The sequence below is a fragment of the Numida meleagris genome, chromosome 4 (genome assembly GCF_002078875.1).
Source record: "Numida meleagris isolate 19003 breed g44 Domestic line chromosome 4, NumMel1.0, whole genome shotgun sequence".
In the NCBI taxonomy this organism is placed as follows: domain Eukaryota; kingdom Metazoa; phylum Chordata; class Aves; order Galliformes; family Numididae; genus Numida; species Numida meleagris.
The window spans coordinates 11982784-11999893 of NC_034412.1; the positions used below are offsets into that span (position 1 = coordinate 11982784).

General features: G+C 36.6%; 1 protein-coding gene across 5 annotated transcripts in view; it reads left to right on the forward strand.

The window, feature by feature from the left end:
* Window positions 1-17110, forward strand: part of LOC110397843 (translation initiation factor IF-2-like) — an 80354-nt gene that overhangs the window by 59984 nt on the left and 3260 nt on the right. For 2 of the 5 annotated variants that reach the window (XR_002438006.1, XR_002438007.1), the window contains exons 3-4: window positions 5879-5963; window positions 9654-9698. Coding sequence is in view for 2 of the 5 variants with exons in the window: in XM_021394753.1 (XP_021250428.1) it covers window positions 1399-1435 (37 nt within the window). In the remaining 3 variants the exon portion in view is untranslated. Of the gene's footprint in view, window positions 1-1398; window positions 1544-3172; window positions 5217-5878; window positions 7110-9653; window positions 9699-17110 lie in introns of those variants that run through there. The other 3 variants (XR_002438008.1, XM_021394754.1, XM_021394753.1) reach the window with 3 other exon arrangements.

Genomic DNA, 17110 nt, shown 5'->3' on the forward strand with positions numbered 1-17110 from the left:
TATGAATGAAATGGAAACTACTTCTGTATTTTCTGTATATGACCAAACCTGATCTTTTATTGAAGAATAGTGTTCCTACTATGAGCTTCGCAGCTCTTCACTATTTCTCTCTGTTTAAATACCAATCAAGCTAACCCTTTTCGGAAGAACATTTCCTTGCAGTGGGAAAGCAAGTGTAAAGAATGAATGGCATTATGCCCTACTGCAGGAAGGGAAAAAGAAAATACATCTCACAAGCAAGACAAAGCTTCTTCAAATATTTTAGAAGCTCCAGTGCTGTAGTTAAAGGCAGGGTTTCAAAGACTCTTTAGGTAGCAGCTATTTGGAAAAAGTGAAGATGTGTGCAGGCATAAAAAGGACACAGTTTTGAACAGTGCTCATATATGCCCACAGTTTTGAGACTGATCTTTTCTTCTATTAAAAATAACAAAATGAAATAAACTTGCTGGATCTACAGCAAGGAGGAGAAGGGAAAAAAGAAACCTTGAAGTGAAATCAAATCATTTGATCATAATGATCATGTAATATTTTTACACACTGTGGAAGTTATTGGCCTGAGTGCTTTTCCTATTGATGCTTCCTCTGTATGTTCAGCCCACTAAAGAGCATGCATCTCAGCCCATCTTTCAAGCTGTGGTGTTATTGATTTACCAAGTGAGCTGCATGGTACCTGAACAGTTGACTGGGGAGCAGCTGCTCCTGTAAGAGAAAAGGTTGGGGAAATGAGAACAGAGCAAATGAATACTGAAGTGGAAAAAATATAATATGCGCATTTTTAAAGTTTTTAGACATGGTCTTCAAGAAGCTGGATGTTTTCTGATTAGCAAGAAAATGATGGACCAACTGACAAAAACTAGGAGATCTTCTCAGGAAGACTCCTTTGCTAGTTTATAAAGTGTAGTATTTTACTGGACCTTTTTTTAATCTATTGAATTTTCCATAGAATTGCCATCTTTTCCCCCTAAGAAGTAGCTTAATTATTTTTAGCCAGTCTGCATCCTAATCTTTAAATATTGTTGCCTTTCTGTGAACCAAAATGGAAAGATACCTGCTGTGTTCAATCTTTTGGTCACCATGAGCTTGAGCTAAAACCCAATAAAGTCAGCTGGTTGATTTGCAGGGGGGACCAGAACCCAGCTGCATTTGAGTACTCATCATTGAAGTTAGAAATGAAATGTTTGCTGAGACAAGACTGATTGATTTTTTTTATTTTTATACTGATGGCAAGGAGACTTTGGAGATGAACAAATAAGATCTTGAACTCCCTATATGCTTCCATGCTAATGGATGAATACTGTGAGGCAGAAGGAATAAACAATCTTTGCAGTTGAATATACACTGCATTTTTACTCTGTTACCATATGATTATGGGCTTGCATGAATCAATATCATTCACAGGTATGGTGGATGTTCAGCCACTCATGTGAAGCTATGATGCTATATAGGATAAGTTCAGTGTGCCAGGTGAGCATCTATCTCTGTGAATAAGTCTGCATATTTCATAGAATCATAGAATCAGCAAAGTTGGAAAAGATCTACAAGATCATCCGGTCCAGCCATCATTTACATTGTATTAACAAGCTTTTTTTCTGTCTTTCCTTGAAAACAAGCAACATGTTAGAATACTGTTTAGATTTTTGTTTGCAACGTACCCCAGAACAAAAAAACCTTGGGAAACATGGAATTCTTCCAGGATGGGGCAAATCTGCATCATGTACCCCTCTTGCATCTTTTACTTTCCTCTTCATCCTTAGTTAGTAGTGGTCTGTGACTTACACAAAGCAGTAACAGGCATCTTGAACAAGTCACTGTTTCTGTAGCTCTCTCTCCTCCTTTACTTTTTCTCCTCAGAATGGTATCAAACACATTCTGTTGCTTTTAGGATGCTTCTTGCTACTTTCCTGTCCTGACATGTACCACTTAAAAATTAGTGTATTTAATTCACGTTTTAGGAGAGTTTTTCTATATTTTTTTGCTAATTCCTAATCACACTCTCTATTTTTTTTTCTATAGTGTTAAGTAGGAATCTAGTGCCACTACTTGGTGAATTAACACAACAACTGACTGAAGACTGACATTGTTTCCCATTACATGGAAGAACTGCCCAGTCTGTAGCTCTGTGGGCAGTCTCTAAAGCTCCTGTATTAAAAAAACAGAGTAAACTATCCTTGGATGAGAAGGTTTGTTCCTTCTTGGAGTGGAGTGATCAGTACAAATAATATTAAAACCCAAGGTCCAGTGTAATACTGAGATCTATTGTACTGCATCGTAGGCAGGGAGCTTAACCCCTCTAGATCAGAGCAGTTCATCATATTTTGGGCCAAACTCCCTACTGCAAGCAGTATTCATAGAAAATTTGAGATGCCATTCATTTTTTAATCCCAACAGCTTCTGTCAATATGTGAACAGTATGATTAAATGAACATGGACTGTGTTCAGATACAGTATGTATGCAGGTGTTACGAATCTTAGTAAATCTTAGTAATAACTTACTTAATAAAAATGCATTTGGGCAATTTGAGAAGTTATTTTTGAATGTAAGAGACTCACAAAACCATAGAATGTCCTTTTATTCATGGTTTACATGTAAATAAGAGTATAAAAAAATTTAGAAATGTACACATTTGCATAAAGATCCTGATGAAGGAAAATTTTTAATCGCATTTTTATCTCATGGTCAATGAGTAAGTACCTTCATATCTGTTATGGTTAGAAGAATGAGTCACTTTTTTTTTTTTGCCAGTGAGCATATACTAGAAATCTTTACCAAATCTTTTCTAAATTTGATGTTACTTCTAAAAGTTTCTTCCCTCCACAAGATAGAGAAAAATCAGTGAAGTATGTAATGAATTCAGAAATTCCCTATGATGAAATTAATATGAATTAGGCAAACCCTTACTTTGGTCTCAGGATTTTCCCACTTTGTGTTTTTCTATTTTTTGCCATTTTGTAACTCATTATCTGTCTCCTTTGTTATATGTCTGGATGAACCCCCAGCTGCTCATTAGAAAGCAAACAAATGAAAAAATAGAATTTTGTATTACTTCTGCAACCTAGATATCCTTTGACTTAACAATACCATGAAACTACACCCATAAGATTCAATAATCCTCCTGCTTTCATTTCTAGTACGAGTAAAAAAATACATTTAGATGACAAACGTGTATTTTACTTGCACAAGTTCAGGCTATTTTGAGTATGAGGCTTCTGTGAGATGAGGATTAATTACCTACCTTGCGTTAAGACCAGTCGGAACATTTTTGCTTTGAACGATGACCTTGGTAATAATCATCCCAATGTCACAAAATCCAGAATCAGATTTGTTTGGTTTTTTTTGTTTGCTCGTTTTGTGTGTGTGTGTTTTGTTTTTATTGCATCCCAAGCTGTCAGCTGACTTGCAAGAATAACCAATTTTCCTGCCTTAAAGTGTGTGTTGTGGGTGATGATACCATTTGCACAATACATAGCTTTAGGGATTGCACTAATGCAGTTAAGCAGGATGATTTATTTCTTGCACATTTCTTGCATGAACTAATTTGCAGATTATTTCTCATTGTGCTTCTCTAAAGGACAGTTAAAGCTATATGTAAGCTGAGCCAGAATTCCTGTGCCTGGCGGTGCTGATGGAGAATTTTATGGAAGGCTGAAGGGAAGCCAGAACTCCTATTTTTAATGCAATGAAGCATTGAGTGTTTTCTAATCTTTGTTATATTTAACTGGTATAGATAACATATGCTTTCATATTCTGTATTATCAGTATGATTTAGTATACAGTGTCAATAAAATTATATAGTTTGCTGTTTATATGTTATATTGATAATAAGTGCAGTGAGAGAAGGACCAAGATTTTTGTGTTTGTTTGGTTAACATTCTGAAAGGCTTCTCCCTTATATTTTGTACTGAGAGAAGTATTCTGAAGTGCCGTGGCTGTGTTTGACATTTAACATGGAAAAGATTGGTTGCACAGAGAAAAGTGTGATAACATTTAGAGAAGATATCAACACATACAGATGTCGTAGTCATTTGCGTTTCTTCTCTTTTTATGAAATCGTGAATTTTCATTTAATGGGCTTTTTCCCCCCCCGCCTCTTCTAAGAGAGGTGAAGTTTGGTTTGTAGAGATGACCACTATCTTTAGATTGGCTGCAGCACATGATGTCCTCTTCGTCATCAGACAGTACCGAGGGAAGCATGGGGAAAAAGAGCAGCTGAAAACTAGGGACATGCAGTTCTCAGTCATTAACACTGCTTGAGAAACTATTAGTAATTGAGCATGAAACATGTTTGGCTTCAGTTCAGTTACAAATGCCTGTCAACAATGTGAAGCAAGCTGCCTCCCTCCACCTTGCTTGGCAAATGCAGAGTTTTCTGAGAGCTGGCACTTCAAGTCCAGCACTGCTTCCATGCACATGGAGCCACTGCCATGGCTGTGGTCACTACTGCTCTGACATGCTGTTATGGAGAGGAGATGCTGACGACCAAAAATGAATTCTTCCTTCTTTTCTTTTGGCTGGTGAGCTGATGAATCAATTATTCCCACAGCTCTAATTATCATTCATAGAATGTATATTTTTTTCAGAAAATAAAGTTATTGCCTCAGCTGTCAGTTCCCTTTGGGCTTAACCTTTCAAAGTGAAATTGCAGGTGTTTGTTCTCTCAAAGCTTTCAAATTGTTCACCAAAGTATGAAACGGCGGGAAAGTAATAATGAATAAGGGAGCCTTCTGGCTTTTAATCAGTCTCCTGACATAAAAAGACATTGGTTCCTGTGTAATTGCTGTACATAATTACAAAAATTAGGTTTTACTGCTTTGTTGGGCTTCTCAGCTTTAGAACTTTTTTGATGCAGTCACACTAAGGGACACAGGCTGAGCGGGCTGCTGCTGGAATAACTCACTTTCAAAGGCAGAGAGTGAATTTTGGTGCCTGTGCTGCAGGACTAGACCAACCTTGGTGTGAGGCACAACCCACGTGGGGTTTTGCTTGCGCTAGGGCTGCCAGCAGGGCACAGGGTGTGCTGAGGAGGTGGCAGGGAGGGAGAGCCCTACAGTGGTCTGGGGCTGCACAGAGACCCCTGTGCAAGAAAGTCTGTGTGGGGCAGGAGGGGCGGCTGAGGCATCAGCAGCACCCAAGTGCAACACGGCTGTTGTGGTTAATAGCTCTGTTCTTCCTGTTTAAACAATTCTAGAACACTGTCAGAAATAATTAGTATTCAAAGGTTAGCAGTGTTTTACACTCAATGAGTTCTGTAAATATTTCTTAAAGTGATGGGATATTTTCCAAACACAAAGAGAAGTGAGGAAGAGTGTTCCTCACAAGCAGGGTCCTGCTGTAGGCCTCACTGAGAGCAGTAGGAACTGGGGCAGCCTGTGACGCACTAGGCCCAAGCCTGGGCCTCTGTGTGGAGCTGGAGAAGGTGCTCAGCTCAGGGCAAAGACCTTAAGGGCAAAGGCCTTAAGGGAGTCCCCTTTGCTCATGGAGTATTTGTCAGTTAAAACACATCTCTATGTATTGAATAGTGTACCCAAAAATGCAGCTGTGTGTGGCTGAGGCTTAATTACCGTTGCTGTTTAAACAAGTCAAACACCAGTACAATTAGAACGTGTTGAAAGAAGGGTGGGAGTTTATTGTCCACCACACAGCTGACATTCAGTACATTGTTGGGACTAACAATAGAGTTGTATCTTCAACAGGATCTGTCATATGTACTCCTTCAAGATATATATATATATATATATATTTAAAAATGTGGGCATTTCGCTGTATAATTTCTATACCTATAACCTTACTGTTTTTGTGGTGTATGTTTTTAATGAAAAGTATCAGTTTAGAAGACAATCCTATTATTATTTTATAACTTTTATTCTGCCTTGTTTTCAGATATTTGTGATGTAACTTGCTACCTGGCAGTCATTAATTTCAATGACACTGGGATGCTGTAACCTTCTCAAGCCTTTTCTTATAGGTATGCACAAACAGATATTACAACAACCTTTCTATATGTGTAAGTGGTCAGTACCCTCAAAATCACAGTTGGCTGATCTGAGCTAGCAAAAGCTCTAAATTGCATTGTAAATTGCAATAAACTTTGTGCCAAATGCTTAAAAATAATGTTCATCTTCTAAGTTATTTCAAATTGATTTAGATAGGGGGGAGTTACTTTGAAAATGAACAGAGGATTTCACTAACATAATTGTGCAATATTATTAAGAAAAGAATCATTATTGTATACGCACAGATAAATGCCTATGCATTTTTTTAAAAGTGTGTAAAGATAAAAGTTTTTATAGATGTTCTTTTCCTGATGTACCATATTTCGGTTAAATAATTTTTTATTAGATTTATTGAGTTATATATTTGGGATTATAGTTTAGTTAAGTATTCCCACTGATCTAACGTAATTGCATTTATCCATATTCTCTATTTGGCTATCTCAGACAGTCTCATGAGCATTAGTAAATTAAGCTCCATAGTCCTGAAACAGGTAAGAATGAATTAATGCTCCTTTGTTAATAACTGTGGTCTGCAATTAGAGCAAGAAGAGAAATATGTGTTTCTGTTAGTAATAAAACTTTCAATGTGTTTCTGGAAGGTATTTGCAGACTTTGATTATGAGACTGCTGAACAAATATATATGTGGTACATTGGTGAAATTTAGTGGCTTATTAATGGCTGAATGTTAAGATAGTGACAGAATCAGGGATAGAATTTAGAAATCCTGACTCAGGTTGTCACTTTAAATACAGCAAAGTGGTACTTTTCCTTGGTTTGATGTGTTATTCTGATCGGTAATTCAGGTGTTAATGTCTGGAGAGCAATTTGCAACTGAGGAAGGCTCCTTTTCATTAATATCCATTATGAAAAAGTGTTGGGAGAAGGTTGTAGAAACAGGTCCTGTCTGACAGCCTTTCAGTGCTGAATTTCTTGAATACACGCTGGGAAAAAAGTGGAGATTACAATTTCTCATGGAAATGGTTTGGATCTCGAAGTGATATAGGCACATTTTACCTTAATTTCTGTGGTACTATGTGTTTCAATCGTTAAAACTTCTCTGTATACCCTGATGTTTTTGTATAATTTTGGTTTAGTATTGTCTGGCATGTAATTTGGATGAAGCAAATTGTAACCAGAACCTGTTAGGTAAATAAAGAAGCTGGCTTTTCTGATAACAAATGCTCACATGTGCCAAGTTATTAGCTCTGACATGCCTTATACCATGAAAATTCTCAACTCTGTGCATAGCGAAGTGTAATGCCCTTATCTGACTAGCACAGATTTAGCCAGCAGAATAATTATATGCTTCTGTAAAATAGCCTTTTTTCCTTTTTCTTTCCTTTTAGAAAGGGCTTTTTTTTTTTTTTAGAAGACTTATTTTATTAATTTTGATAGCCAGCGTCCATTCTGTGCACTATGTGCAAGAGGAGACATGTGGAGACGGGGATGGCTGCCCTATGCTCATAGGATGTATCTACTGGAATTTGTGGAGACTGCATCCACTACAAAACCTGGGAATCTGGGAATCTGATCTAGAATCAGATCTAGATCTCTGATCTGATCTAGTGCTTAGTAGGCAGATAGACCATACAGAATGTAAAATCAATTTTTAATCCCATATCTTTTTAATTATTTTCCTAAATAATATTTTGAGTGACAAATCCCTGTATTGAAAAGTTTGGAGTAGATCTGTCTCTTTTTTCCAATCAGAAACATTACAAGAGTTGCTGCTTACCCTTACTGCAGCTTTGGATGACACAAAAAGCCCAAGTCATTGCTACACACTGGAGGCAAATGGCCAGTTCTGATCAGTGCATATTCTGATATCCTAAACAGAGTGGTTCTGCTGAATCCCATTACTGAATAATGTGGTTCACCAGCTCCCTTTTTAGCCATCCCAGATCTCCTCACCAGTTCTCCCCATGTGTTCCATGAATCGCAGGACATTCCAACACTTGGGCAGTAATCTTCAGCACCATGGCATCTAGATTTCTTCACAGGCTTGACCTGAGTTTCCTGTCTGTTATTAGTATTTACCATATTCTTCAGGCCAAACTACGGAGTCTGTTTTTTGTTAAGGTCATGCAGTATCATGGCAAGGTAGGTCCATCTGATTTACAGTCTGCATGCTAGTGCTAAATATAAAGGCTCTACTCATCTCCACTATATCACAGTAGTTAGAGGGGAGTTTGGCCTTTCAAGGAAGGTAAGGGAGCACAGAGGACTAAGTGTTTCTGCTACCAAACCTGAATGTCTTAACTTGATATGGAGATGAATTCCTTGAGAAGTGGGTTGAGAAATCCTTCCCAAATTCTGTATGCCTTTTTTATCAAGAAATTTCTAGGAAAGGAGTCAGATTTGCCCATTGTATTCCTTGCCTCCTCCTTCTCCTGTCTGCTAACAGCACGTGCAACCATGACCAAGAGCTCCTGTGTTCTTGGGAAATGTCACTTAAACAGTCCCTCTGAATATCCCACCCATTTTAATGGCAGGACCACACTCTGCTGCAGCCTGGCAGACATCAGGAAGGGTTCCGGACTATCACAGGACATCATTTCCTTGGTAATAAATGAATAGATTGGTTCATCCTGGCAGACAAACCTCAGCACCAGAGGCTTAGATGTCTTCCCTACTAGACATATATATGGTTTGGGACAGTGCTTCTCCCTCCTTTGTACACTATCCAGTTGCCTACAGTTGCAGATGCAGAACTATCTACATTAAAAAGTTTAAAAAACAGAAACAAAAAACACAAAAAGAAACAACCAAACAAACATAAAAACAACTGTAAGTATAAAACTAAGGATTACCCTACTGTCATTTCAATGATTGCAGAATACCTGATCTGCTTAGGTAGTTTAGCAGTCTTTAGACACATCTGCATCTTTGCAAGTTAGGCCTTTGTTCACTAAGTTGGCCATTCTGTTTCTTATTGCCTGGCAATAGAAATAATTGTCTTTTTTTACTTCACAGAGTAACTTCAAGAAAAAACAGATCAAAATGTTGTGCTGTCATTCTTCAGTAACTTTATGAGCATTTTGATTATAGGAGTATTTCTGAAGCATAACACTTGGAGTGTTCTTGGCCTTACTGAGAGTTTTAGGCTTTGTAATAACATGCCTCAAACAGGGACTGCTGGAGCTTTCTCAACACAGCACGTGGTTCCTCCTTGTTGCCAGATCTAGCACAGAGTTTTTGTTGTTTGTGTTTATTGAAGAGCCAACAAAGAGTGTACTATACTTTAAAGACATTCTTGTTTTCAGTTTTTCATGGTAGGACTCACGTTTATTCTTTTTATAGATTACAGTATGTATGATACGTTTGATATAAAAATCAAATCTGTGTAAAACAATGACTTCTTTATTTGTAGTTTTAATTGATGACAAAACAGAATCCTCCCAACCATTTCTGTTTTGTAGAACAAAAGCATATAGTAAATCATTAATGGAAGAATAAGGATTAAAATATACTTGAAAGGAGGTACATTCTTGTGTTGCCTAAACAGACATCCCTGAGCTTTTGCCATTTAACTTTTTCAGCTACCTAACTTCACATTCATTTTTCAGAGTAAATGCTTAGCTACTTGTGTGTTCTAAAAAAGGGAAAAAGCTGTAAGTAATAATTATCACTGATTTAATGTCTCATCATTCTTTCTCGTCAGTAATCAGAGTGATCAGGAGAGCCAATATTTCACTCCAAAAATTCTGTAAGTACGTTCTACATTGGTCACTTGAAAATGTTCTGTGAATAGCATTATTAATATGTAAATACTTAAAGATTCATATACTTGTCAACTTATAAGGGCATTTTTTTGCAAAAGAAATCCAATCTGAATATGGTGAAACTTGAAAAAGTGCTATAAAGAATCAACATTTCTAAACAGGTTTGGTCAGTTACTGTTGATATTGTGAATTTCATTGATGATTATCGGCACTTCAAAAAAATAATAATCAAAAATTAAAAAAACTGACAGCTACCACTAGTAGCCATAAAGGGGAAATATTTTTTTATACCCCTGCAACAGTCAGTGTTTCAGAACACATTGTCAATTGAGTTGGAAACAATTAACTACTAAGTTTATAATGTTCTAAATTATGCAATAATACTGCAGGGCAAAGTGACATGAAAATGTCACTAAACAAATGAAACAATTATTCAGGTATGAAAAAATTTGATTATTTTCAGAAAGAAGGTGTCTGAGCTCACCTCAGATCCTAATAATTAGAGTTCTTCATATCACGTTGCTCTGGAAAGTAGTGTCTGAGACTGTAATGGTTTTCTTCTTAAGTAAAATGGAATTAATTATCCAGTCTGTGCAGAGCAGTAGATAAATGTAAGCCTTTATGGAGCTAGAACAATTTTAAGACAAAAAAAGGTTTTTTGGGGCGGGAAAAAAAAGCCTACAATGACTCCATGCATCAAACTTTCCAGTTTGGCTGGATTTCTTGCTTTAGAACAAATATACAAGAACTGTTGAAAACTGACTCAAATATATATGTACACAGGTTTACAGAAACTCTGCATTTGTGTTTGGTTTTTGCTCCTACCAGCAGTATGAGTTGTACTCTGATTTCACCAAGTTCTGCAGAATGTTCTGCTTTGCATCTGTTGATGGCTGTTCTCTTTTGTAGTCCCATTCATTACATTTTAAAGCTTCTAACGAAACAATTAATGTACTTAGGTGAATAATTCAGATGAATTTCAGAGAAGTTCAGTGCTGTGAGATAGAATAGAATATTCATTTTTCTTGTGTTGTTTGATTTGTTTGTCTGGGGTGTTTTTTCTTTTGTTTTGTTTTTACTTAGTCTTCAAATTTAGAAATAGTTTTATGCCCCCTAGCCTGAGAACAAATGTATCATGTGACTTGACTACCAAGAAACTAGGTCTTGTGAGGCTAGATGAGCAGTCTCAAATCATTTTATAAATTAAGAGAAGAGGCAGGGAGGCCTAGCACCTTTATATTTTTATTTATTCTAGCTATTTCTGTGGCGTCTTTAATAAGTTCAGTGAAATTCGGAGTCTTGAAGGATTGAAGCTCAGCTCTACGCATCTCGATGATATGTAATCTGTGCCTAGGTTGGCCAAGGAAACTGGGATGTTCAGCAGTTCTAGCATTGTAGAGAGCCTTGAGAAAGCATCTCTGGATGCAACAGTGATGGAAAATATCATTTGATTTTAATTTCCGGTCCTGCAGCCATTGCTAGCTGTATTTAGTAATAGACAAATGACAAATCTCATTAGCTTCAGTGCAAATGTTTGTGCTTTTAAGTACAGGCCAGAATAATGATGAGATCAAGGCTGCATAGAATTGCCTTTTAAAAAAATAAAGTCTGTGACTTCCGTAGTAGTCTGAACTGCTTCAAATACTCATGGAGCAGTCTTGCAAACAATCAAAGATTCTGTTTACTCCTTATGTATATATGGGAGAAAAAAAAATCTATTATAATTTTATTGCTAAAATTGTTCTGAGTGAGGCTTGACAAATGAAAGATGCTATGCAGGGACTACTGAATAGATGTTAGCATTAACCTCTTAATAAAACCTGTAAGCACTTTTCACTCTTGCATACCCATGAGGTTTTGAACTTTTCTTGAAACATCTCTGCACAACTGTTAAGATCTGATTTTGCACAAGATGCAAGTCCAGGATGTTATCCCATATCAAAACAGTTTAGTGGATATATAAAACAAAAGGATAAGTATCTCATGATTATTCACTCAAGCTAATGTCACCATCATAAAATCCTTATGTTTATTTTCTCCACCAGACCCTGATTTGAATTACAGTTTCAATTGTTTGGGCATAATTTTTCCTCTAACAACTCATACTGAAACTTGATTTTAATTGTATGATGAAGAAGTATATGAAATTGAATGCAGGAATTGTGCACTCAGTCTTCAGAATAGTTGCCCTCCAACAAGCAATGAACTGGATGCCGGTCTTTTTATGTGCCAAGTGTTATTTAAAAATGGAGTTGTTACGTCATTGTTTCCCAAACTGATCTTTTTAATTGATGCAAAGAACATATTACTGGATCCAGCCTCTGAAACAAGGCCAAAGATTTTCATCACGTATATTTTGAAACTAGTAATGTTGTGACTGTAATAACTTCAAAATGGGACATGTTGCATTGAGTCTCAGCAAATTCCTGGGACTTAAGTATATTAAATTCCATGAAAAAAGTTAATTCTTGGTCTCACTTCACAGGAAGAAATGTTTCTGCAGGAGAATATTCTTGTGGCATCTCAGAATCAGTCTGTCTTGTTGACATCCTAGATTACAATCCGTTCATGTACTACATCTCCTACTTAACACATATTGTGGCTCTCATCTGGAGCTTATTCATTAGATCTCTGCTTAGATTCCACCTGATTACAAGATCTTTCATTTTGAGGTTATTTTAAATATTGATTTTTAGTATATCTGTTGGTAGACATTTAAGAATTTCTACAGCAAATCTACATGGTTATGGAGAATAAATCTTCTGATCTTACTAGGAAATTGTGGTTGTATGGTAGCCTCTTCTGTCTTCCATCTATGAAGTGATGTGAAAGCAAACTTTGAACATGAGTTTAAAGGTACGATTTGACAGCTGCTTAAAAGCTGATTTTTTTGCTGAAGATGATGAATGAGAGTGTGTGATGTCTATGCCATCAACAGGGTGAAATTAAGACATTTTTTGGTTCCTTGTAGTGTGAGTGTCAGCAGCTTTGCTTGACTTGAGTACATAGCTAATTTGATAGCAGGCAAGGAATTGGCAAGTACAGCTACGCATTAAGTATAATTGTAATGCCAGATTAATTGTAGCAGGAAAAACCTACATATGGCTATAAAGCATGCTGCATATTGATGCTACTTAGAGCATTTTCCCTGCAGAAACTAAATGAGCACTGCAGCTGGTGTATCATACTGTAAATTAATTTTACTTATAATTTGTGAAACACTTTCAAATAAATGGTTCTTCTAAATTAGCATGTTTGCAAAGCATTAATTTTACTATTCATGGGAGAAAGGTATGCAAAAATACAATAGTTAGCAATATATCTGAGTTTAAGATTTTTGAAATACCTAATGAAATATATTGTATATTTAAAAAATAAAAAAAAATACAAATCGCATTAAATACTCTAAAATTAGTGAACATGTGGTCTCTTAGGTAACACCAGTTTATAATGCTGTCTCATTTGTTGCTAATTCTGGCCTTTTGTCAGGATCAACTTGCTAGTGTAGATATATGGAGTGAATTTAAATATTTTATTAATTGGCCAGTAGCACCATGTAACAAGCAGTGTTTGATTCTTTAAAAATTCATGTTACTTTCCTGATACTTCTTTTCTGTGTGCTAAATAGAAGATGCATATTTTTTGAGTGAGCTTTTTGCTGTCTATTGATGTGTTAATGCTGTGAAGTGCTTTTTTGAGACTTTTGCAAACTGTCCCCACAAGACACATTTGATTAAATCATATTAACTTGACCTTTTGGCAGACACTGTGATTCATATGGCCTACTTAGAACTTGTTTTGAAACTAAGCCTAGAAAATACTCCATCTTAACTCATCATAACTATGTTCAGTAAGGTGATAGATTGTCAAGGAAGACACTCGCTAAAATGAAAGAAGTTTCTCCTTGTGGAAACCGTACCAGCAGAAGCGATTATGACCCTAAACAGAAAATGGGATGATTATCCCACAGTGAACAGGTTTTTAAACCTTGTTTTGACAATATTTTTCTCCTGTGCTTTTCTGTCCTACTGGGGAAAACTTTCTGCGTCGCACAGGAGGAATGCAAGGGTAGGTTCAGTCGGGCTCTAGCTGAACCCTTTGCTGTTTGTACACAGTCTGGGCTGTTTGTTATCACATCACTTCATTTACAGGCATCCACTTGTCCTTAGGGGCTCTCTGTGTGTATGTGAGTAAAGAAAACACACATATATCTTTTATGCAGGTCTTTCACCACACTGTTTGGAGGCTTTTTGACATTCTTGTCTGATTTCTGAAAACGTCATTTGACTCTTGGGTCAGATCTGTAGCTAGTATGAAGTGATTTGGATTTGGCTACAAGTCTGGCCTATTCCTTTATTCTGAATGGCAATACCAGTTGATAGAAAAAAATCTCCTATTTCAAATTACTGCTAGATTATGGAGACATCGTTCAGATATTAGATATTACAGCAAAATTGTGTTGGTGTTCTAAGAACTGATATAAATTACATTGTTTGCATGCATTAGCTCAGCCCACTGCATTGCTCTTCAGTGCATCTAATGGAAGCATTGAGTCAAATCCTGCCATCCTATCCCAACCTATCACTGGACATACTGTGGGCTCAGCTGAATTCCCTGGAAGTCTGCACACTAAACGCAGTTAAACATTTGGAAAGCCTTATGTTAATGTGGGAAAAGATTAACATTTTATGTAGGTAAGATATAAACATTGTTATGTCATGAACTTTTTAATAACGGAATGCAGCAGACATGGTATTTGGGGGAGGGGGAGGCATGCAAATTGGCAACAGGGCTCAGATGTGCTCTAGTGTACCAGCAGAGAGCCTCCAATGTCAGCTTCTATTGGAGGACACTTTCAGTTGAAAACACCAGTGTGCATCTAATGTATCCTGTGCTAGGGAAGGTAGATCTGATGGACAGAAGGAGAAAACATGAGCTGTGGTCAGGTTTATACAAAAAGTAGGCATTCAGTGGCCATAGGAGAAAATAAAAAATTCTGTCTAAGAGTAACAGAGGAAGCTATTCCCTTGAAAAATGGAAAAGAAAATGGAAAAGAAGCAGACCTAACATCCTTCTGTGACTAAGATCTGGATTACAGCCGTCCATGGATGCAGGTAATTGCAGGAAGTGAATTTTAAAATGTTTGCCACTGTATAGTTTTCTGATCAAGGAATGAGAGTGATTTTGCAAATGAAAATGAGGATTTTGAGAGGACCAGAAGAATTAGCCGTCCTGTGAGTCTCTCCAAGGTACAACACTGATTCTTTCATGGACAACTCCTGTGCAAGACAAGGCTGTACAAGTGATTAGAGGTGAGATCGCACAGAGCCAATTGACAGAGATTTGTTGACTTAAATCTTACGGATTTTGGAGAATGTCCTTAGTTTCTACTGTGACAGAAATGCATGAGGGCCAAACCTGAAGATGAAGCAAAAGGAAAGTGAATTCATCGGATCCAGAAATTTTTAACATAGAGTCTAGAAGAAAAGAGACTGAAGGAATTAGAGACTAGTTCAAAAAAGACAGAACTCACAGGTCAGTTCTGATTTTCAGAGCCAGCTTCCACAGTCTGTATGAATTAATGATTCGGGTGAAAACTTTGCTTATTTGATGTCTGTGGCAATATTTTGGTGAATTTCAGCAGAGCCAGGATTTCACCCTATGTATTCTGGTAAATCTTTTATATAAATGTGTGTTGGGATCTTATTCTCTAGACCACACTGAAATAGAAAGATTTATTCTTACATTAGATGCATTGAACTGAATTTTGGTACATAACTAAAATGCTGTGCTTTTATAGCAGAATGTCCTTCTTATCAGATTTATAGTATTGCTGATGGCAGAACTCTCTGTGCATTACTTATTTTAGCATTCTATTTTTAGATCCTGTTTGTTTCAAATCTAGGTCAGCTTGCTTGCAAACTGGTAAGAAGGATATACTGTAAGATTAGAAGATGTCATTCTCACAGACAGCAAAGACATTGCCATTTCCATTCTGGTGATACCAATTATATTTCCAGATTAGCAACTTCTGCAATCTTTTAGGTTTGATTTGATATTGCTAGAAAGGCAATAATTTGGTGGGGGTGTCTCTCCATTGAAAGGTTTTTTTATAATATACATTTCCCTTTCCATTTTTACGTAATAAAATATTGAAAATAGTGTTCCCATAGGAATTTACTTCTTTGTAACATTTGAGTCAGTGAAAAGGACAATTTGAAAGACCAGACTGCAAGGAATTTATTGCTGTTAATGCAAACCTCATCTTTGGGAGAGAAAAGACAATATACTTTGCAATGTTTAAGAAATCATCATTTCATTTTTTCGTACTCCTAGTGTATATCACCTGCAATAAATGGAACAATGAAAAAAGGAAACCCTTTTTTTTTGTAAAAGTTCTAGCCAAACTTACTTTAAGACTTGCTGAGTGCTCAAAAAGCTTTGCAGATCAGAAAGAACTGTACTGTTCATCAGCTCCGATTTCTAGCCAGCTGATTTGAAAGAATCAAAACTACATTACTCTCGGCCTTTACTCTTTAATCATTTTGTCTCTCGAGAAAGAACATTGTTTTCCTTGAAGTTAGAATTTTCTTTCATCCAAACAAGTATTTTGCTTTAGGTAAAGCCATGCACGATGCAAATTTGTTTGCAACTACACTTATTTGTGGAGAGACAGGATTAATTCTAATCCCAACTGTCATTCAGGGCTGCATTTTTTTTTTTTTAATTCAGTATTCTGATGCGTTCTCTTTTGATGCAAGTCCTTAGTTCCCTTTGGCTGCAACTGTTCTCTCATAGCTTCTTGGTTAGAAGTTGGTTGATCCAGCTGCTTTTTCCTCATGGAAAGGTTTTTACTTGACTGTGAGGGATTTGTTTGTTCTGTTTATTCTCCTTTACTTTTTCCTTTCAAGTTTTTATGGATCAACAGATGGTCATGAAAACAGGATATTTCTTTCTAAGTGTTCTCTCTGCTCCTGCAACTCCTCCACACTCGAGTTCAACATTCTCTCCTTAGAATAACAGTCGTTTGCAGAAACCAACTGTGTTGTCAAATGAGGCATAAGCAGGAAGAGCAGATGAGCAGTAAAGAAGCATAGATCACATTTTCATGCAAATATACTACTAATAAGCTAAGAGAACAGCCTTCCTCTTGAGAATAAACATGATGGTTTGTGGAATTAGCATACAAATGAAACCTTTTCCTAACTTTTCTAGGAGGTGCCACTTGTAGTTTTTTAAATTCCTGTATGTTCAAGGAACTACTTATGCTTTTATGTTTGTGCCGACGACATTTTTGGAAAGTGAGTATCCCAAACTCATAAGAATGTGATATAATAATACTATATTTTGTTTCAGTTTGTTGGTATGAAACTTTTTCAGCTGTTACCAGTTGTTA